Here is a 21,548-nt window from a genome sequence, read left to right on the forward strand (position 1 = left end):
TCACCTCAAGACTTTATTGTGGTGGGAAATGGAGCAGGCCCAGCTGGGCCCAACGGCCCCACCCTCATGGCCTTGGGGGAGGGGGGTGCCAATGAAGACAAATTCCAGGGGTCCAAGGGCCAAGCAGGAAAGGGGGATGGGAGGGACTTGCTAGGTGAGGATGCTGGAGAATTTGATCCCAAATCCGGAGAGCTCTGGCAGGGGGATGCCTGGTTGCAGCCTTCGATGCTCCTCACCTCCCGCTCCATCAGTCCATACTCCCCTCCAGCGCTCCTCCTCAACCTGGGGTTTGGAAAGTGATCCCATCCCCTGGCAGTGGGGAGGACAAGAAGGGCCAGAGCCACACCAGGGCCCAGCGGGAGCCCAGAGCAGCCTGCACATTCCGCCAGGGGCCCAGGTCATAAAGGCGCTGGCCATGGGCCCACTCCCGGGTGGTCTGGCCCCGAAGCAGCAACATCCCATGGAAGAGCAGCCCGGCCCCGCAGAGCAGGGCACCAGCCACACATGTGTCTGCTATGAAGGCCAGGGCAAACTGGGCCAGGGACACGCCACCTGCAGGAAGCAGACCCCAGGTGAGCACCGGGGGAGGGCTGGGGAGCACCCCCCCCACCGGCCCAGCCCCCTCACCAGTGAGCAGCATGAGCCAGGGCAGCAGCAGCAGCACCACCGCGTGCAGCTGAGAGTGGGCCCGCAGCAGGGCGCCCAGAGCCGGGCCCAGGAGGGCTGTGACATGCAGCAGGAGGCCAGCTCCGTGGAACAGCAGGCACAGGAAGGGCCGGTAGTTGCTGAATCCAACACAGCGCCCCAGCAGCAGACAGTGGTGGTCCCGTCGAAGGATGCAGACCCTACAAGCAGGGCAGTGCCCGCTGCGCGGAGGGACCTGGCTCTGGCACTGGTAGCAGTAGCTGCAAGGGAGGGGAAGGTGAGATTCCCCAATTCCCCCCATTCAAGTCCCCCTCCCCATCTCCCGCCAGCTGACATTCCGGTCCAGCCTTCAAGGCCCAGTTCAAATGCACCTGCCCTGGGAAACCTTTTCATGAGTCCACTGCACACTACAAGTCATTTCTGGCTGCCATTGCTACGGACTCTAAAGTCTGCAAAGCCAGTCTCGGGGAGGGAGAATTCGCAGTGTGGAAACCCCCTTCACCAGGGCAGATCTGAGATCTATCTGGGGTACCTAGAGGCTAGGTGAAATGGCCAGGGCCATAGAGCCAGCATGTGTCAGGAAGGAAGGGAGAGAGGGGGGAAGAAGGGATGAAGAAGGGAGAAAGGAAAGGAGGGAGGAAGGAAGGAAAGAGGGAGGGAGGAAGGAGGGAGAGAGGAAGTTAAGGAGGAAGGAAGGAAGGAGGGAGAGGGGAAGTTAAGGAGCGAAGGAGGAAGGAAGAAAGAAGGGGGAGGGGGGGCGGCTGCACCGAGGGGGGCCTCCAGCCACGGTGTCAGTCTCGACGACTTGGCCCAGGCCCCCGCAGCACGAGCCAGGCCTCATCCGCAGCCCCTTCACCTCTCCCTGTCTTCAAGGCCAACAGACGGGCAGTCGGGGGAGGGTTTCCGCACAGGCATTATCCCGTCTGGGCCTGGGTCACTCTTCCCCTTTTACAGATAAGGAGACTGAGGCTGAGGGGGGGGGTGGCCTCCTGCTTGCCTGCGGCATCACCGGACTCCAGGTCTTCCCGACCTGTCCCGGCTCCCTGAGCCCCTCTTTCCGAAGGGTCCCAAGAGCTCACTTCCTGCTCCTGCCCGGGGCGGGGGAGGATAGGCCTGGAACCCGGCCCCCCCCCCCCCCCCGCGGTCCGGGCGCGCGCATGCGCACTCACTCCCAGCCGCGGCCCAGCGTCCGGCCCGCCAGCAGCACGCCGCCGATGCCCGGGTCCCGGAGCAGGAAGAGGGCCGCGTTGCCCAGCACGTTGAGCAGCTGGAAGGCGGCCAGCAGCAGGTGCAGCGCCCGCGCCAGGGGCCCCGCGGCCGGCAGCCCCGGCCCGCGCACCAGCACGTAGGCCAGCTCCAGCGCCACGGCGGCCGCCCAGAGCGCCGTCAGCAGCAGCGGCAGCCGCGGGCCCCGGACGCCGCCGCCCACCGCCCACACGGCGCCCATGGCCCGCTGCCCGTCGTCACCCGAAGGGCCGCCTCCCGCGGCCGCCGCCGCCGCCAGCACCGCCGGTCCGGCCCGTCCCCAGCCGCGAAGCTGCCGCGCCGCGAGCCCGGAGGCCGCGCCAATCAGAGCCCGCGGCGCCGCCGCCCGGCCCAATGAGCGGCGGCCGCCGGCGGCCGCGGCCATCTCATTGGACAGAGAGGAGAGCCAAAGAGGGCGTGCGCGACGGGGCCTCGAGCTCGAGCTCCGGCCCCTCCCTCGCCTTGCAGAGGCCGCGCCTCTCCAGGCTAGAAGAGATCCCCGCAGATCTGTTCCAGCCTCTCCTGGGTCTGGAGGGAGGCGTCTGGGCTCAGATCTCATCCTTGCTACCTGTGCGGTAGTCTTCCCAAAGGCCTCAGGCTTCTTTCAAGTGCCAACTAGCATCCCACCTGCCGCAGGATGCCTTTGCACCTCTCCTCCTGTGCATTGGAGCCTGTCCATAGCAGTCCACTTGCTGTCCGGGAGCTCCTCCAGGGTGGGAACTGTCTTCTGCCTTTCTGTGTACCCCCACTGCTTAGTTAATGTTTGTTGACTCCCCTGTAAAATGAGTTTCCCTTCCAGCCAGAGATCCCTGCTCCTGTGCTCTGGGACAGGGACCATCATCCAGCTTTCATTTACACCCTCCGGTGATAGGGAGGCCAGGTCGCTGCTGCTCTTGGTGGCCTCTTTGTTCCACTTCTAGACACTTTGGGATGACTACTAGGATGTTATTTTTCCTACTACAATATTTCTAAAGATCTTCCCCCACTGTGGGCAGTCGATGCCAGCCAGCCATGCCTGCCCATCCTCCCATAGATGCCATATCCTTCAGGGGAGGGGAAGGAATCTTTCTCCAGAACCCTGGAAATGAGTGAATCATTCCATCGGTTGTCCCATGATCCCTTGTAAACCGGGGATGGTACCAGCACATACATCAGACGGCTGTGGTGAGGACCAGATGAGCTATGTGTGAAGTGCTTTGCAGATCATAAGATGTTATATGGATTCTAGTTATTATAATCTCACCAAGGGAGCAGCCCGACTTCTTTTCACTCTATACATGTTTCTATTGGCATCCTTCAGACCAGAGGCATCAGACACACTGCCTACCAGCTGCAATACCACGATAATATCAAGTGCAGCCTGAACCAGATTAAAATGGGAAAATTTAAATCAGAATGGGAGACATTGAACAAAATGAATAAAAATACACCAAAACATAAATGATAGCAATGTGTGGTTTTCTACATCAATCTGAAACCCCCGGGGATGCTTACCTACTGTTGGGTGGCTCCTGGTTCTGTCTGAATCGACACCACTGCCTTCTCTCTTGTGATTCTTCCTTAGGAACGTGCCTCATGACCACCTCACCCTAGCCCTTTGGATGACACTCAGAGACTGTGATAGCTGTTCCTACAGTATCACTGGAAGAGGGTGTTTTCTGTCGCCTACATCTGTTCCTTCTGATTCTTGCCCCCAGAGCCAAGTAGAACAAATCTAATCAGTTTCTACATAAGTCCTTCCAATAAGGGAAGGTGCCCTTCATTATCTCCCTAAGTCTCTTCTCCAATCTAGACAGTCCTCTTTCCTTCACTAGACATGTGCTCAGTAGCCCCAACATCAGAGTCCACCTTTCCCTATGGTCTCCAGCATGTCAACATTCTTCCTTGTTGTGATGCCCACAACTGTAGAGTTGGTCTCACTAGAACAGGGGTGGGGAAGCTGGTACTTCAAGGCCACATGTGGCCTTCTGGTCCTTGGGAGAGGCTTTTTGACCAAGTCCAAGTTCTATACAACAAATCCTTTTATTAAGGGGATTTGTTCTGTGAAATTTGGGTTCAGTGAAAGGGCTTCACTTGAGGACCTAGAGGGCCCCGGGTGGCCTTGAGGCCCCAGATTCCCCACCCATGCACTGGAGTGATTTATTGATCAATCAATTAATCCAGCAATAAACATTTATTAAACACCTGCTATAAGCCAGGCACATTCTTGCTTCCCTAGTTGGATGGAATTAAACAGAATGTAAGTTGCTTAGGGGCAGAGACTGTCATATTTCTGTATCCCTGGTGCCTAGCACAGTGTAGACATCTGGGAGAGACCTTAGAGGCTACCACATCCAGCCCCTTCACTTTACAGATGAGGAAACAGGTTGAGTGACTCACTTGGGGTCACAGGCTAACACTTGCCTGAGGGAGGAGATGTTGCCAGGTCTTCCTGACTCTGAGGCCAACTGTCTAGGTACTGCAGCCCCCTGCTTATGTCTTAATGCAGACTACCTCCTCTGGCCACCCGGCTCTGTCGTTGACTTGTTTCCAGTTCTCAGCCCACTGAAACACCCAGATTTTTCTCACATGATTTACTTCTTGCCACCTGTCCCCCATCTTGTACTTGTTTCTCTCACAGCTCATCTTCGTCAATTCAGTCCATCATCCAAATCTGTCAAGACCCTGGGCATCCCCCTTCTTAGCCAGCCTTTCTGTTTGTGATCCATGCCTTCACTTAGGTCATGGATTTTTAAAAGTTCACGGATCCCTGTGGCACTCCACTGCAGACCTTCCAAGCTGACACTGGACTGACCATTATGAGCTTTTCTTTGGGCTTCAGCAGTCCTAGACCACCAATCAGTTGCAGTTCCACCCAACTGTGCTATGCTGTAGCTGACAACTCTTCATCTATCTTGTCCACAAATGTTATCAAATGTCTTGCTAAAATCCAGATAACCCAGGGGTGGCTAGGTGGCACAGTGAATAGGCACCGGCCCTGGACTGAGGAGGACTTGAGCTTAAATCTGACCTCAGACACTTGACACACTTACTAGCTGTGTGACCTTGGGTCTTGCCTTCCCCCTCAAAAAAAATTTAAATAAAATCTAGATAACCCAAAACAAAGGCTTCCCCGGGTAAGTCTGGCCTGTCTGGTGCTGAAACATCTTCAGTACTTTTTGTCACAAATGGATGCCATGTTCCGGTCTCCAGTTTGTCTCTACTTCTTTGAAAATGTGGGGTTTTTCCATTTCCAGTCCTGCCTGACCTCTGCCTCCTGAATAGCCCATCCAAAGGTCACTCGGCAGTGTCATGGGCCAAATGTGTCAGTCCTCTGGGCTGATGTGGAGGAGTATTGAGGGCAGCTCTATGCTTCCACTAGGGTCCTTTATGGGAGAGCTTAGCCCACCCTTGGCTCCCCTCGGAGGCAGAGGGGATGGAATTGCAAACAAGTTGGGCCTTCCCTGCCTCAGCACATTCCGGGGTCACCAGCCCCGAGCCAGAGCAGTATTAATAGGCCCTACTGCATCCAGCTGGCTCTTCAGTCATCCCCGGGATTAGCACCCGGGCTCTGGCTTTCCACACCTTCCCAGACATTCGGGCCCCTCCTGCTGCAGCAAAAAAAAGCAAAACCCAGCCCAAGCATTTCCGTATGCCTCAGCCCAAGCATTTCCGTATGCCTCGATTTCTCTGTCCAAGAAATGGGTTGATGGGTCGTTTCCCCCCACACACACACCCTGCTCAGATGTGTGAAGGAAAGCGCATTAAGCAAAGCCTAGCCAGGCTGAGAGAGCCCCAACCCGGGGCTTGCTTGGACTAATGATCGCAAAACACTCTCGAGGCGACTGGGTCCCCAAACATTTTCGAAGTTTTTCTGGGTTTGGGAAGGGGGCCGTCAGGGGATTAGTTGCCTTCCAGTTTTACCTTTTCCCCTCCCCCGCTCCAGCCTGCCTGGGACCCAGACATCCTCGCTCCCTCCTTTTCCCTCCTGTTGGCCCCTCCCTCATTTCCAAATTTAGCGGGAACCCGATCCGATCCCCGGGAGGTATTTATGGAGGCTGCCGTCGAGGGCCCGGGGCCGGGCCGAGCCAGGGCAGAACCACAGGACGTTGACATGATGATGGTGCTGCAGCCCGAGGGCCTGGGCGAGGGCCAGGGTCTCTATGGGGGCGGGGAGTACATGGAACAGGAGGAGGACTGGGACCGAGACCTGCTCCTGGACCCCGCCTGGGAGAAGCAACAGCGGAAGGTGAGGGGCGCGGGTGCGGGGCGGAGAGCCCTCGAGATAGTGGGGGGCGCGGGTGCGGGGCGGAGAGCCCTCGAGAGAATGGGGGGCGCGGGTGCGGGGCGGAGAGCCCTCGAGAGAGTGCGGGGCCCGGGAGCGGGGCGGAGAGACCTCGAGAGAATGGGGGGCCCGGGAGCGGGGCCAGGACAGAGTTCAGGGAGCGGAGCCATCCCCCCCCCCCTCCGAAGGGTATTCATAGCCAGCCTCGACGCCCTTTCTCTGCATTATGGGACTCTGCCCTTCTTACAGGCAGGCGCCAGACTTTACTCTTTTAGGAGTTCTCTGTTACAGGTGGAGGAACCTAATTTGGGGGACTGAGGTGCGGAAAGGCTAGAGTAGTTGGAGGATGCCCCTTCCTTCCATCCAAGAAATTAGATCTATCCCTCTGCCCCGCCCTTGAAGGTCTCTTGACTCTGAAATCACACCCCACCCCAGACTGGAAGGGGTGGGGGGGAGCAGCATGGAGAAAAGAAAGAGCCCAGGGACCTCTCCCCATCCCCTGGTGGCCTGCCAGACCTTCTCCCACTCTCCCCCAGAGCCCCCACTGCTATTTCACAGAGCTGCTGTCTGCTGATCTCCTGGCCAGGGTCTGGGGTGGCCCACAGAGTAGAGGAAGAGAATGAGGCATCAGTGTTGCTTAGAGCACTGGATGTGGGGTGGCAAAGCTAGGAGGGTCCTTAGGGACAGACCATTTAGGCCAAACCCCTCATTCTGCAGATGGGGGAACTGAGGCAGAGCCAAGACTAAAACCCACATCTCCTGACTCAGGAGCCCCATCCTCTTTCCAGAACCTCCCTTGCCCCAGTCCAGGGACCCCAGCTTCCAGCTCTCAATGCTCCCTATCCAGGGCTAGGCGGAGAGGGGGGGCGGATCAGATCTCCGAGAGGTAGACGCTGAGGGGGGAGGGGAGGCCTGGGTCTCCTTACCCAGAAACCTGACCCTCTGACCAGATGGACACTTCTGCTGAGGCAGCGACTTGGGGGAGCCTAGAGAAGGGGTGTAGCGATCACTGCTAAATCCTGACCTTTTAGGGTAGTTAGGAGGGTGTCCCCAACCCCACCCTCAGGTCAAACCTGTTTCCAAAACAGCCTGAAGTTTGGAGGTGGGGATTCTCCAGCTCCATGTTTTCCCTCAAGGGCCTTCCCAGGAAGTGAATGGGCTGGGGCTTCCACTCCTAAAGAAGCACAAGGTGGTTCCGGGTGATTCTGGGGTGTGGGCTAAGCTGGGGGAGGATGAAGCAGGGTCACACTGAGCTCATTGCTCTGTCCAGAGGACAGGGTCAGCCCTCCTCCCTTACTCATCTCTGTCTCTGGGGGCTTCTCAAAGGCCAGATCTGCCTAGCCCCTGGCATCATTCCACTTATGTCCCGAGCCATTTAGCTTCTCCCAATTTGATCCTCCCCAAGTCCTAAAGCCAGCAGATTCCTCCCTGGTCCCTCTAATCCCTGTAAATCAGGATGGCCAAGCCCTCCCCCAATCCAGTTTAGTTCTAATCTTCTGTCCTCCCTGGCTGATGAGCCCATCTCCCCTTCATTCTATCTCTCCAACAGGCTCCCTTGTACCTCCCAGTGCTCCCAACTTTCTAACTTTTCTAGCTTTCTCCTGAAGGCCCCGTGCCCCTGGCCCCCCTTCCCAGGGCTGGCTATGCCTTCTCTCACACCCCTGACACACAGGTCCAGGTGTCAGAGTGAATGTCAGGGGCCGCCTCCCCACCTCTTTTAGATCCATGTGCTTCTCGATCTCCCCAATCCGCTCATTGTCTGGTCCAGTCTTCTCTACCCCAAACGCAGCCCCCTTAGAAAAGCCTGGCCTCCCAGTTCCTGGCCCCCTCCACTCCCATGACCTCTGCCTTCAGAGACACTCCCCTCAGCTCCATTCGCTTCCAGACTTCCAGCCGGAATCTACGCTAGACACTGAGATTGCTTGTATTGACTCAGGTCCCGACGCAAATGGGGCGTTCGTCACTAAGAAAGGCAGCTCTGGGCCAGTGGGAGGAGCCCTCCCTTGTCAATCACACAACCCTGGGGGTCTTCAGGCCAGCTCTTAGCACGACCTCCTCCACCAACCAGGAGGTTCTTGATGGAGGAATTGCTAGACTGTGTTCCACTCTCCAGTCTCTGGCCGCCTGTCCTACCCACCAGAATCAAGCCTTGCCAGTCCCCAGCACTGGTTTGGTGGCTCATCCTCTCCTATCACAGGCAGCTTGAACTGAAGCAGAAGAAGACTTCACTGGGTCTCACGTGGACCCTCACTGCAGCAAGGCAATCCTTGAATTCTCCCTCACTGATTCAGTCTCCTCCTCCCTGCTTCTTCTTTCCTCCAGCCTCCTACCCCTCTCCTCCAGCTGAGGATCTTGCTGGTACTTTACTGAGAAAAGAGGATTTTTGTTTCTTTTTGTTTTGTTTTATCACAAACTCTCCCTTTCTCCTTTCTCTGCCCCTCAGCGCCATTCCCTATACTGCCCTGCTTCATGGCAGCCTCTGGCTGTGAAGCGGCTTTTCTCCTTGCCATGGCCAGCTCCTTTAGGCATGTCCTAGATCTGTGCTCTTCCACCTTCTGCCGAGGATCATCTCCTCAATCATCCTGTCTGTAATCTTCAAACTCTTCTTCTTGACTGTTTGCAAACATGCCCGATCTCCCTCGTCCTTAAAAACCCTTCACAAGACTCTACCATTACCTCAAGTTGTAGGAATGTATTTCTCCTCCCTTTTTCAGCCAGACTCCTTGAAAAAAATCATCCCCCATTCACTGCTTCTTCTTCCTTCCCCTCCCTCCTCAGCCCTTTGCAACAGGGCTTCTGCCGTCACCCCCCAAATGACTGCTCTCTCCAAAGTTACCATCCAATCTCCTAATGACCTCATCACCTGCCACAGGTTTGATTATCATTTCCCCACAGAAGACTCTACGGCAGTGCTGAAGATAGGTTAGGGCACTGGGCCAAGATCTGGGTTCAAATCCTACTTCACACACTTACCAACTGCAGGACTCCCAGATAAATCCTTAATATCTCTGTGCCTTCCTCATTTCATCTGTAAAATGAAGCGGTTGGACTCTGTAACCTAGAAGGGCCCTTCAAACTCTAAGGGCAGCTAGGTGGCGCCCTAGTGCACAGAGCGCTGGGCCTGCCTGGAATCAAAAGGCTCTTCTGAGTTCAAATCTGCCTCGAAAACTTATTAACTATGTGACCCTGGACAAGTCACTTAAATCTCTTTGCCCCAGTTTCTTCATCTGTGAAATGAGTCAAAGAAGGAAATGGCAAACCACTCTGCCAAGAAAACCCGGGATGAGTCAAGAAGAGTCAGACCCAAGGGAACAACGACTAAAGCTCCCTGTCCGTGATCCTATAACCTTCAGATTCCTGCCTCCAGCCCTCACCTCTTTCTGCTATCGCCCACTGCCCCTGGACATTTCCATCTGGTTGTCCTATAGATTTCTCAAACTCAGCTTTTAAAACAATATCTCATCATCTTGACTCCCAAACCCAAGGCTCCTCTGACCTTGTCTCCTGCTGAGGACAGATTCCCAGGTCCATGGCTGTGGAGCCATCCTCAGCTGTCCTGCACATTCAGTATGGTCTCAGCCGAGCCCCACCTTCAACAGGAAGACCTTCTGGGGCCCACCTGCTTCTAGTGCCTCGTCCTCCCCAAGCCACTTTATAGCTACCACACACACACAGATATACTCACACAAAAGCAGACACACACAAATAAACACACGGAGACACAGTCACACACACATACACACACAGATATACTCACACCGAAACACACACACAAATACACAGACATACACACACAGACACATCTACACACAAATACACACACAGACATATATACACGGACACAGACACACATACAGACAGACACAAACACAGATATACTCACACAGACACACACAGACATATATACACAGACACACACACAAATACACACAGACACAACCACAGACACACATACACATAGACACAGACACACACATGCACACACACACACACACAGAGATTCATTTCTCTCTTTCTTGTGGCTCCAGAAGCCTGCACAGCACTGGCACATACATAGTAAGGGTTTCATACATGCTGGTTCATTGACTGGTTTAGGGTCCCAGCTTGGCCACTTCTGAGATCAGGGACTTTAGAGAACAGATGGGGAAGCTGAGGGCCAGAGAGGCTCCCTGGCCTGCCGCAGGGCACCAGGTGCTGTGTGGGAGAAACCCAGGTCCTCCGCTGATGTGGGAGTCGGGGCAAGGCCTTTCCCATCTCTGAGCCTCAGTTTCCCCATCTGTCTGGTGGCTAGCACATGCACTAACTGCGTCCAAGGGCTATTGTAAGGCAAGGGAGCCTCCTGCACTGCTGGCCAGTAACAGGGTCCAAGCACTCTCTTCCCTCTGTTCCCAGACCTTCACAGCCTGGTGTAACTCCCACCTGCGCAAAGCTGGGACCCAGATCGAGAATATCGAAGAGGATTTCCGCAATGGCCTTAAACTCATGCTGCTGTTGGAGGTCATATCTGGTGAGGGGGCTGGGGTGGGGAGCTTAATGTTCTCAGAGGCTCAGAGATCCTCAAGGCAGAGGGGCTGAGGGATGACTCAGGGACAGCCAGGGGTTGGGGGGGATAGGGTGTGGAGAAGTGGGGCCCTGCTCCTTGGGGGCTGGAGGGCCAGGGGATGGCTGGATATGAAGCCCTGGGCATCAGCTCTCCCATGAAGATTCCTTCCATCCCTCCCTCCCACCGGAAGGGAAGCAGGTCCTACCTCAGTGGTTTTAGTAGGCTGTCCTGGATGAACTCTTCTATCCATGTAGTAGAGATGGCTGGCCTTGGGGTCAGGAAGACCTGCTTCTGACATATACTGGTAGTGTGACCCAGAATGAGTCCCAGGAACCTCCCAGCGCCCCCAAGCAACCCCAAAGACTCTCAGTTACAGAAGAGTCACTGATCTGCATGAGTTGGGGGGATTTCCACACTAGGAGCTCCCCACAGTGAGCAGCAAATCATCTCTCTGTGATTTCTGAATTCCCACCAAAAACACAAAAGAGAAGAGCAATTTTCTTTCCCCTCCGCCTGGTCATTTTCACGCTGGTCTCATAGTTATTTATGCAATATATATATTTTAAAAGTTTATTTTATTTTATTCAATTAATGAACATCTACCTTCTCTCCCTCCTACCTCTCCCCATTTAAAAAGAAAGAAAAACACAGCCTTTGTAACAAACATAGACATCGAATGCATTGTTCGATTGCATCTGACCCTTATGGCTGGGATTTTGTTGGGAAAGATACTGGAGTGGTTCGCCATTTCCTTCTCCAGCTCATTTGACAGATGATGAAAGTGAGGCACACCGAGTTAAGTGATTTGCTCAGGGTCACACAACTAGGAAGTGCCTGGGATCAAATTTGAACTCAGGTCTTCCTGACTCCACAGCTCTACCAAAAAAAGAAAAAAAAAACTTTAACTTTCTATGTTGTCCATGTCCGAAAAATACATGCCTCTACCTGCACTTTGAGCCCATATGCTCTCTATCCAAAGGCAGGTAGTGTGTTATATCATGAGTCCTCTAGAATTGTGGTAAGTCATTGTGTTGGCCAGAGCGCTTGAGTCTTTCCAAACTGGTTATCTTTATAATACTATTGTTACTGCCTACCTATTCTCATCACTCTGCTCTCCTTTTGTATCAGTTAATACAAGTCTTCCCAGGTTTTTCTGAGACTACCCCCTTCATCATTTCTCACAGCACAAAAGTCACCTTCATATGATACACCTTGTTCAGTGATTCCCCAATTGTGGGCATCCCCTCAATTTCCAGTCCTTTACCACCACAAAAAGAGCTGCTATAAATATTTTGGCATATGGTTCCTTTTCTTTGTTCTTTGATCTTTTTGGAGAATAGACTCAGTAGTGGTATCCCTGGGTCCGAGGGCATGCGCAGCTTAACAGCTTTTGGGCCATGTTCCAAATTGCTTTCCAGAATGGCTGGACTAGTTCATATCTCTCCCATACTGCCTCCAGCATTAATTTCCCTTTTCTGATCAACTTTGATAATTTGAGGAATGTGGAGTGCTATGTTGCAATTGCTTTAATTTGCATTTCTTCAATTATTAGTGATTTAGAGCATCTTTTTTTCATATGACTATTGATAGCTTGCATTTCTCCTCTGAAAATTGCTTGCTTATATCCTTTGATCATTTATCAATTGGGGAATGAATATTTTTTCTTATACATCTGAATCAGCTTCCTGTCTTAGAAATGAGACTTTTATTGGAGAAACTTGATGCAAAAAATTTTTCCCAGTTACATTCTTCTCTTCTAATTTCAGATGAATTGGCTTTGTTTGTGCAAAACCATTTAAATTTTATGTCATCACAATTATTTTAATCTCCTTTGATTCCCTCTGTCCTTTTGGTCATGAATGCATCCCCTATACATACATTTGAAATGTAAATTTTTCCTTGCTCTTTTAATTTGTTTATAATGTCACGCTTTATATATCTAAGTAGCTTATATTGGTATATAGTGTGAGATGTTAGTAGATTCCCAAAGTGGGCAATACTGCCCCCTAGGGAGCGCGGGAACAATGGATGGGGTGATAGTAGACTCCAATGCAATTAGGGGGTGTTGAATAGAAATAAAGGTTAGTTTAACCTAACCTCAGGGGGGCACTGAGTAATTTTTTTTTAAGTGGGCAGTAGGCCAAGTAAGTTTGGGAACCTCTGGACCCAGTTTCTGCCAGATGACGTTCCAGTTTTCCTAATAATTTTGTCTAGTGGTGAATTCTGGCCCCAATAGTGAGTATTGGAAATGTTTGATTACTGTGCTCATTTGCATCTGTATATTGTGTACCTAATTGGCTCCATTGACCAACCTCTATTTCTTATCCAGTACCAAATTGTTTTGATAATTGCAGCTTTGTAGTATGGTTTGAGATGCACTACTGCTAAGCCTATTCCCTTCCCATTTTTTCCTTCATTATTTCCCTTGGAATTCTGTACCTTTTGTTCTTCTAGATGAATTTCATTATTATTTTTTCTTGTTCTATAAAGTAATTCTTTAGTAGTTCAATCAGCATGGAACCAAATAAGCAAATTACTTTAGTAATATTGTCATTTTAACCACATTGGCTCAGACTACCCATGAGCAATTAAGATTTCTCCAATTATTTAGATTTAGTGTTTTGTAGTTATGTTCGTATAGTTCCTGTGTGTGTGTCTTGGCAAGTAGAGTCTCATTTATTTTACATATTATCTAATTATTTATGTAATTTCTTTCCCTTCTCCCTTTGAAAAATAGTATGATGTAATGGATAGGATTCTCTCTTTGCCATATCCTGGCTGTGTGACCCTGGGCAAGTCTCTTAATCTTCAGGGGTCTAGACCAGAGTGTCAAACTCAGACAGAAATGGGGGCTACTAAACCATATGAACATTATCTTTGTATTATTGTGTTTTTATTTTGTTCAGTATTTCCCAGTTAGAGTTTTTGGTTCCAGCAGGACTCAGGAGTGTTGTGGGCTGCATGTTTGACCCCTCTGCTCTAGACAACTCTCCAAGGCACTAAGATGCCGACCTGAATCAGTTGGAGCTATTTCCTTCTCTGGGGAATTTCTGACACCAATGAAGTAACAGATACCAGGCCCAATCTCTATCTCCTCCATTAGAGTGTAAACTTCCTGAAGTCAGGGAGTGTCATTTTTTCTTCATCCTTCTAGCTTTAGTGCCAAGCACACAGTAGGAGTTTAATAATAATATTTCAGAATTGAGCTAAAAAGGCTGTGGCTCTGGGTGGCCTCCCATGATCTTGGCTCTCTCCCACACCCCAGGGGAAAGGCTGCCTAGGCCAGATAAAGGCAAGATGCGCTTCCACAAGATCGCCAACGTCAACAAGGCCCTGGACTTCATCGCCAGCAAAGGGGTCAAGCTTGTGTCCATTGGGGCTGAAGGTGAGGTGCCTGCTGGGTTAACTGGGAGACCAGAAGAGAGGGAAAGCTCTGGTTCCATCTCCTCTCTCCCTGGCCTGACTCTTCCCCCCAGAGATTGTGGATGGGAACCTGAAGATGACCTTGGGAATGATCTGGACCATCATCCTTCGCTTTGCCATCCAGGACATTTCTGTGGAAGGTAAGGCCCAGGCTGAGAGGATGGGGCTGGCCCTGCTGACCCGGATGCCCTCCTCACATGAATCCCATTTTCCTCCGTCTACTCCCAGAGACCTCGGCTAAAGAAGGCTTGCTTCTATGGTGTCAACGGAAGACAGCGCCTTATCGGAATGTGAATGTGCAAAACTTCCATACCAGGTCACTGCTGGGGACAGAGTGACTGGCTCCCAAACACTGCTCTGCCTGGGTCACTGTCCCTGGAGTGCCCCTATGAGGGAGCTGGCTAGAGCCATGGAGAGCCAGATCTGGGAGGGTCCTTAGATCCCAGAATGTTGCAGCTGAGAGGCCCTTAGGGCCTGGAACATCAGAGCTTGAGGAGGAACTTAGAAGTTATTTAGTTCAACTTTGTCATTTCACAGATGAGAGGGGAAGGGACTTTCCCAAGCCCATGCAGTGAATCCTTAATGGAGGCAGGACCTGAACCCAGGTCTCCTATTCTAGGCGGTACAATGTACTGGGCTGAATAGGCTCAGAGCTCAATGACCCCTCTGCTGAGTGGGAATCTTTCCAGGGCTTTAATGTGTGGAGAAGGCTCCAACTTCACTTTCTTTCTCCCCCAGCTGGAAGGACGGCCTGGCCCTTTGCGCTCTCATCCACCGGCACCGCCCTGACCTCATCGACTACGCCAAACTACGCAAGGTGAGGCCCTGACCCAGCCAGCATCTGGCTGGACCCACGGCTTACACATCTGGGCTTCTCCATCGCCCTCCGCCCCAACTGTATTTCACTGAGCCCCTGCCTCGAGCTCCACTCTGACCTGGCTTTGACAATTGTTTTCCTCCCAGGATGACCCCATTGGCAACCTGAACACAGCATTTGAGGTGGCTGAGAAATATCTGGACATCCCCAAAATGTTGGATGCAGAAGGTGAGAGGGATTCTGGGGCCAGGAATCAATCAGTCAATCAAGAAATGTGAAGAGCTCACCCTTCCTTCACTGGGTAGGCCACGGGAGGGCGACAGGTGAAGGAGAAGGGGACCAACTAGGGGGGCCGACACAATAGCCAATGTACAAGGAACAAGATATAGTGGAAAGCCCTGGAGTCAGGAGGACCTGAGTTCAAATCCAGCCTCAGACACTTAACACTTACTAGCCTTGTGGCCTTGTGCAAGTCACTTAACCCCAATTGCCCTCCCAAAAGCAAAAAAAATATATATATATATATATATATAGTAGAAAGAGTCTGAGGATCTGGATTCAAATGTCACTCCAAACACCAGTGTGACCTTGGCAAGCTGCTTCTGCTCCCTGGGCCTCAGTTTCCTCTTCTGTCAAATGAAGAGGGTTTGGACAAGATGGCCCGAGGCCCCTCCCAGGCCCCATCTCTATTCCAGTTAGTACTCCCGTGACCCCAGGCAGGGCACCTCCCTTCACCTACTTCTGGGGACTTTATTTTATTAGCTTGTATTTTATTCAAATAAAACTAAGAGTTTATGAGGATTTTTAGAACACAGAAATCTTAAATATAAAAGAAAGGTACCTAAAATAACGCCAATAATCACAGCGCCATCTTCACTTTCGCGGGACTGGGCAGTCAGAGGCACAAAGGGACTGTGACGATGATTGTTCCAACCTCCTTGTTTCATAATTAAGGAAACTGAGACCTAGACAATTTAAGTGACTTGCCCAAGGTCACACATTTAGTAAAGGCCAGAGCCAGAACTTGATCACAGGGCCTCTGATTCCAAATTCAGCCTTTTCTCTACCATCCCATATGATGAAGGGAGAAACATGATGGAGGTGGGTCATTCTGGCCTTTTCTAGCCCTCTATGTCTGCTGAGACACCAGGCCTCAGAGAGGAAGTGAGCTTGTAGGCTCTCCACAAGACACTCCAAGTCCAAATTCAATGCATTTGAAATCTTGTGATAATTGAGAAGCCACCTTGAGGTAGGGCCAGGCACACATTACAGAGAACACGTGTGTTGCCTTCCCGGTCATCGGGTCAGCCCATTCCATAGAAGACATGGTAGGGCCAAGGCAGGGGGTGTCACTGTTGGGGGAAGGGTCCAGGAAAGGCTGACAGGAAGAAGTGGGAGCCTGGCTTCTGGATGTGGAGAAAGTGAATACTGGGGAGCCTGATGCCAGGCAGGCTGTCACTTCAGAGCCAGGAGGCAACCCAGAGCCCATCTGACCTCACCCTCTCATTTTTACAGAAAGGAAAACTGAGGCCCAGGGTTGCTATTTACCAAGGGTCACATGGGGGTCATTATCAGAGACAAAGTGGGAACCCAGGTCCTTTAACTGCAGACCTAAAGGTCTTTGCACAATACTCTTATGACTCCCTAAGTGGGAGTGATGGTGTTGGGGAAGAGGGGGAGGAAGAAAGAGAGAAACAAAGAGAGGAAGAGAGGCTGAGAAAGAGAGAAGGATGAGAGACAGAGACAAAGAGAGAGAAGGAGGGAGAGACTGGGGGAGAGATTGAGAGACAGAGAGAAAGAGAGAGAGAGAGAGACAAAGATTCAGAGAGAGACAGAGGGGAGAGAGATTAAGAGAGAGGAGAGAAACAGAGAGGGAGACAGCATTTTAAGCAGCTCTCCTTCCATGCCCCCTCAGATATCGTAAACACCCCCAAGCCGGATGAGAAAGCCGTCATGACATATGTGTCCTGCTTCTATCATGCCTTTGCTGGGGCAGAGCAGGTGAAGGGACCAGGGGCTGAGGTGGGGGGGCGGGGGGATAGGAGGGGGAATAGGGGGGGGGGGGGGGGGAGGAGATAGGAGTGGGAATAGAGCTGGGGGGTGGAGACTGGAGCTTAGAGGTGAAGCAGGTCAGCACCAGTGGGCACAGAACAGGTGCTGTTTCCGAGGTTTGGGGTTCAAATCCTGGGATGCTGGGAAAGCCACCACTTTATCTTTGTGGGCCTCAGTTTCCTGATCTATCAAATGGGGAAAAGAAACCTTTCAGTCCCCACCTCACAAAGTGTTATGAGGTAAGAGCTGAAGGCAGCAGAGAGACTAAAGGTGAATATTCATGCTAATTGCTCATTCGTTAAACACCGGAATGAGGGCCTGCTGGATCTGCAGGGTCCCCTTGGGATTTAAAGCAGGGCATGTTAGCATCGCTTCACACCCGTGCTGGAGGAACACAGGGGACCAGTTTTTGTGAAAGACGACCAGGCGGGAAACAGTCATGGCTGCTGCTGGATGTTGACCATACCTGGGGGAACAGTGTAATGGCAAGAACCCTAACCTCCCTGTGGGAGGCCCGGGTTCAAGTCCTAGGTCTAGTCACTGAGCAACTGGGAGCTTCACTTCCTCTTTCTCCGCTTCCGCTTGCGCGTGGGAAGTGAGGAAGTTGGACAAAATGGGGTGGAAGGTCCCTCCCAGCTCTGGAACTCTGTGAGTCTGGGAAAGGCTGGTCCTTGCTCCCAGCTCTACTCTGGTGCTGGGGAGGGTCAGCATGGAAACCTCGGCTGGCCCCAGGGCATCTCCAAATTGCAGCGACATTCTCCTCCAGTTGGGTCCTCTCTCAAGGACACTGTTCCCCTGCCTTTCTCTTACACTGTGTAAAGGGATGCTAACATGCCCTGCTTCAGATCCCAAGGGGGCCCTACAGCACCAGAACTCATGTTCTGGAGAATGAGCCCCCATCCCTCCTCTATTCCTTCACTCTGTCATTCAACAAACATTTATTAAGTGCCTGCTATATGCAGAGCACTATGCCCTTGGGGAACTTGTGGCAGGGAGTTAGGCTACAAACAAAATTTGCTAGACCTTGGTCAAAGGGATTCCACTGAGTATTTCACCGAGGTCCATCGGTCAAGTCCCTTCCCCTCTGTGGGATCCTCTATGGGCTGGCCTTGACTCATGGTCTTGGAGGTCCCTTCCTGCAGGAGACCCAGGATCTTATGACCTTCTGGGGGAGACTCAGGCCAGCTCCAAGTAGGGGAGGAGAGTTGACCCTGTGATGGGGAAGAGAACCTTGACCCCCAACCCTCTCACCACAGGCTGAGACAGCGGCCAACAGGATCTGTAAGGTGCTGGCAGTGAACCAGGAGAACGAAAAGCTGATGGAAGAATATGAGAAGCTGGCCAGTGAGGTGGGTGCCTTTGGGGCCCGATGACTGGGGCTTCCAGTGTCTTCCTTGCTTTTCAGGGTCTGTAGCTTCAAGCACACTTACAATCCTGCTTCCCTCTTTTAGACGTCCCGTTCCTTCTTGGCCCAGCCTTCTTCCTGACCCCTGTAGATTTCCCCTGCCATCCACCTCTCACCCTGGGGTCTCCTACCCCACCCCCCAGCCCCCAACCCTGTGGGTACCCAAAAGGTATATGAAATAAGACAACAGTCTGCCCTCAAGTGACTTTCAGTCTAATGGGAAAGGAATGGGACACAATCAGTCAGTATGAACCAGAACGTGTTGAATATACAGGAGAAATGAGACGTTAATTGAGGGAGAGATAACTCAGGAAGGCTTCATGGCACCTGGGCTGGGCCATGAAGGAAGAGCAAGATGTCACAGGGAGGGTGGAAACCCATTCTAGGCTTGGGGTATGGCAAGTTTAAACACACTCAGGCAGGGTGTGGCCTCAGGAATGGGGAAAGGGCCAGTCCAGAAAGCCAGGTTGAAGCCACTTGTGGGGGTCTGTGCCTCTCATCCCAGACATAAAGGGAGCCTCTGAGGGTTCTGATCAGTGGCTGATGTGGCCCAACCTGTGAAATAAGAAGGTTCTGGATTGAATGGACTGGCAGGGTTCAAACAAGAGGGAGTTCATTTCTAATTATTCACTGCGTGTTTGGCATTGGGGCATAAAGACAAAGGATGAGCAGTCTACTTTCCAGCAGCTTCTAGTCTGCTGGGGAGAGAGCCCAGGCTGGTGTGCTGGATAGGAGAAGCCTGAAGGTAAGCCAAGCACCTTCCTTGTCTCACTGTCCTTCCCCAGCTGCTAGAATGGATCCGCCGCACAGTGCCCTGGCTGGAGAACCGGACCGGTGAGCCCAGCATGAGTGCTATGCAGAGGAAGCTAGAGGACTTTCGTGAGTACCGGCGTCTACACAAGCCACCCCGAGTGCAGGAGAAATGCCAGCTGGAGATTAACTTTAACACGCTGCAAACCAAACTTCGGCTCAGCCACCGGCCTGCCTTCATGCCCTCGGAGGGCAAGCTGGTCTCGGTGAGCTGCAAGGTCCAGGGCCTACTGGGGTAGGGGGCACCTGGAAGGGCTGGGGCTGGCCAAGGATACAGGAGAGCCCATCTCTTCCTCCTCAGGACATCGCCAACGCCTGGCGGGGCCTGGAACAGGCTGAGAAGGGTTATGAGGACTGGCTATTGGCGGAGATCAGGAGGCTTCAACGCCTACAGCATCTGGCAGAAAAGTTCCGACAGAAAGCTTCCCTGCATGAGACCTGGACGCGGGGTAAGGGTCCAGATGGGACAGGCCCAGGGCGCCTGCTCCATATCATTCCTCAGGAACATGGCAGCATTATTCTAGAGGCCCATGGAAAATGTCATAGGAGCAGACTGATCTCCCTGGAGTAGGGACCTTGCCTGAGGCAGGACTGAACCTTCACTGCTTTAGACTCACCCAGAGCAATGAGTTTTTTTTAATGTTTTAAGGTTTTCAAGGACTTTACATAGGTCATTTCCTTTGATCCTCATAATAGACCTCTGAGGTAGAGACTACAGGTATTATTGCCCCCATTTTAGAGATAAGGAAATTGAGGCTCAGAGACTTTCCAATAGCCACACAGCTAATAAGTATCAGAGATGGGGAGGATTCAATTCAAAGTCTTCCCAGGTCTTCCAAGCTCAGCTCTCTTTACAGTGGCCCATAGCCTTGTCTATCTGTGACTTCATCTCAGTCATTAAGAGAGGGACTGTTACACATCTCTGACTCCGGTCCAGCACCAGGATTCCTCAGGAATTAGGGATCCCCTAAGGAGGGCATAGGCCCGGGCACCACAGTTCAGGAAGGACATGATCCACTGAATGTTATCCAGAGTAGGGGAGGTCCTGGAGTGGGTGCTGTACAAGATTCAGCTAGAGGAGCAGGACGTGTTTAGCTGAGAGGAGAGAAGACTCTGGGGTGGCCAGGGGTGGACATGATGGCCACCTTCAAGCATCTGAAGCACTTTCCTGTAGAAGAGGGATTAGGCATCTTTGCGTGGGCCCACAGAACCAGGAGCTGGGAGGAAATTGCAGAGATGGCTTAGTACTGATGGCAGGAAAAACTTCCTAACAATGAGAAGCATCCCAAAGTGGAAAAGGTGAGTTCTCGATCACCAGAAGCACTCAAGAGAGGCCGCTCGCTGGCGACAATGTTATGGGTGCTTTTTTCTGGATGTGGGCTGGCCATTGAGGTTCTTCTAGCTGTGTTTCCATATCAGCTGATGGTTCTGATAAAAGTGATTTGTATAATGAGTAACTATCATCCAGATTGCACAGTGAGACAGAGGGAGCCCTAGAGCGGGCATCAGGAGGCCTGGGCTGGGGTCCCACCACATGGCCTTGGGTGAAGAGTCCCTTTCCCATGCTGGGCCAGTGTTTGTTCCTCTCTCAAATGGCAGGATTGGACCCTGTGGTGTTTAAAGTCCCCTCTGGCCCCATTCCCTCTGACTTTTCTGACTTGGGTGGCTCTCTGGGTGACTGGGGGGCCTGGGGCTGCCTGCTTCTTCCTCCCCCAGGAAAGGAAGATATGCTGAGCCAGCGGGATTATGAGTCGGCCTCCCTGCAGGAGGTGCGGGCCCTGCTGAGGCGGCACGAGGCATTTGAGAGTGACCTGGCTGCCCACCAGGACCGGGTGGAGCAGATTGCGGCCATAGCCCAGGAGCTCAAGTATGGGACGCCCTGTCTTCTCCTTTCCTCCTCCTCGTCAGGCTAGGTGTCACCTTCTCTTGCCTGGACTCCCAGGATTCTGCTTTCCATCTCATTCTCCCATGACTCCTGCCTCCAGCCTCAGCTTGGGGAACTTCTTCAGCACCCCTTCCCCACCCTCCATTCCCTGAATCACCCCATAGACTTTGGCTGGGGGAGGGGTTACAGTGACCCATCTACACTTGCTGGGCCCTTTCATGCCTTCACACAGTGGGAAGTTAGGGGCAAAATGCTTCGGACCCACAGATCTGGCTCTGCCTCCTGTAGCCTTCCAGGAGAATGGAATCTCCTTTAGGGCAGGGGCCCTTTCAGTTTTGATCCTCAAAGCCTGACACAGTATCTTGTGCCTAATAAAGTCAAATTGTAGTTGAAGGTAGGGGTTCCATCCCAGGCTCTGCCTTGGCTGACAGGGGCCCAGCCCTAGGAATTTCCATTGAG

General features: G+C 52.4%; 2 protein-coding genes across 3 annotated transcripts in view; one reads left to right on the forward strand and one right to left on the reverse strand.

Annotated features, from left to right (window-relative positions):
• Positions 1-7,896, reverse strand: ZDHHC24 (zinc finger DHHC-type containing 24). 2 transcript variants are annotated; one of them, XM_069066421.1, is made up of 4 exons: positions 7,867-7,896; positions 7,228-7,328; positions 628-905; positions 1-552 (listed from the first exon to the last, which is right to left on the reverse strand). In XM_069066421.1, exons 1-4 carry the CDS (start codon positions 7,879-7,881, stop codon positions 278-280), a joined length of 669 nt encoding a protein of 222 aa, XP_068922522.1. In that variant the 5' UTR covers positions 7,882-7,896; the 3' UTR covers positions 1-277. The 2 variants fall into 2 exon arrangements, with proteins under 2 accessions (XP_068922522.1, XP_068922521.1); XM_069066420.1 differs by lacking the exons at positions 7,228-7,328; positions 7,867-7,896 and adding an exon at positions 1,815-2,107.
• ACTN3 (actinin alpha 3) overlaps positions 5,950-21,548 on the forward strand; it is a 22,074-nt gene continuing 6,475 nt past the window's right edge. Inside the window, exons 1-12 of the mRNA XM_069066410.1 lie at positions 5,950-6,118; positions 10,547-10,661; positions 13,963-14,082; positions 14,174-14,260; positions 14,349-14,436; positions 14,859-14,937; positions 15,084-15,165; positions 16,853-16,938; positions 18,246-18,338; positions 19,180-19,410; positions 19,506-19,653; positions 20,921-21,071. Coding sequence (XP_068922511.1) covers positions 5,984-6,118; positions 10,547-10,661; positions 13,963-14,082; positions 14,174-14,260; positions 14,349-14,436; positions 14,859-14,937; positions 15,084-15,165; positions 16,853-16,938; positions 18,246-18,338; positions 19,180-19,410; positions 19,506-19,653; positions 20,921-21,071 — 1,415 coding nt within the window. The 5' untranslated portion in view covers positions 5,950-5,983. The remainder of the gene's footprint in view (positions 6,119-10,546; positions 10,662-13,962; positions 14,083-14,173; positions 14,261-14,348; positions 14,437-14,858; positions 14,938-15,083; positions 15,166-16,852; positions 16,939-18,245; positions 18,339-19,179; positions 19,411-19,505; positions 19,654-20,920; positions 21,072-21,548) is intronic.

The sequence above is a fragment of the Petaurus breviceps genome, unplaced genomic scaffold (genome assembly GCF_028583685.1).
Source record: "Petaurus breviceps papuanus isolate PSGF00001 unplaced genomic scaffold, PetGlider_PUasm1.0 90721, whole genome shotgun sequence".
NCBI classification, from domain to species: Eukaryota; Metazoa; Chordata; class Mammalia; order Diprotodontia; family Petauridae; genus Petaurus; species Petaurus breviceps.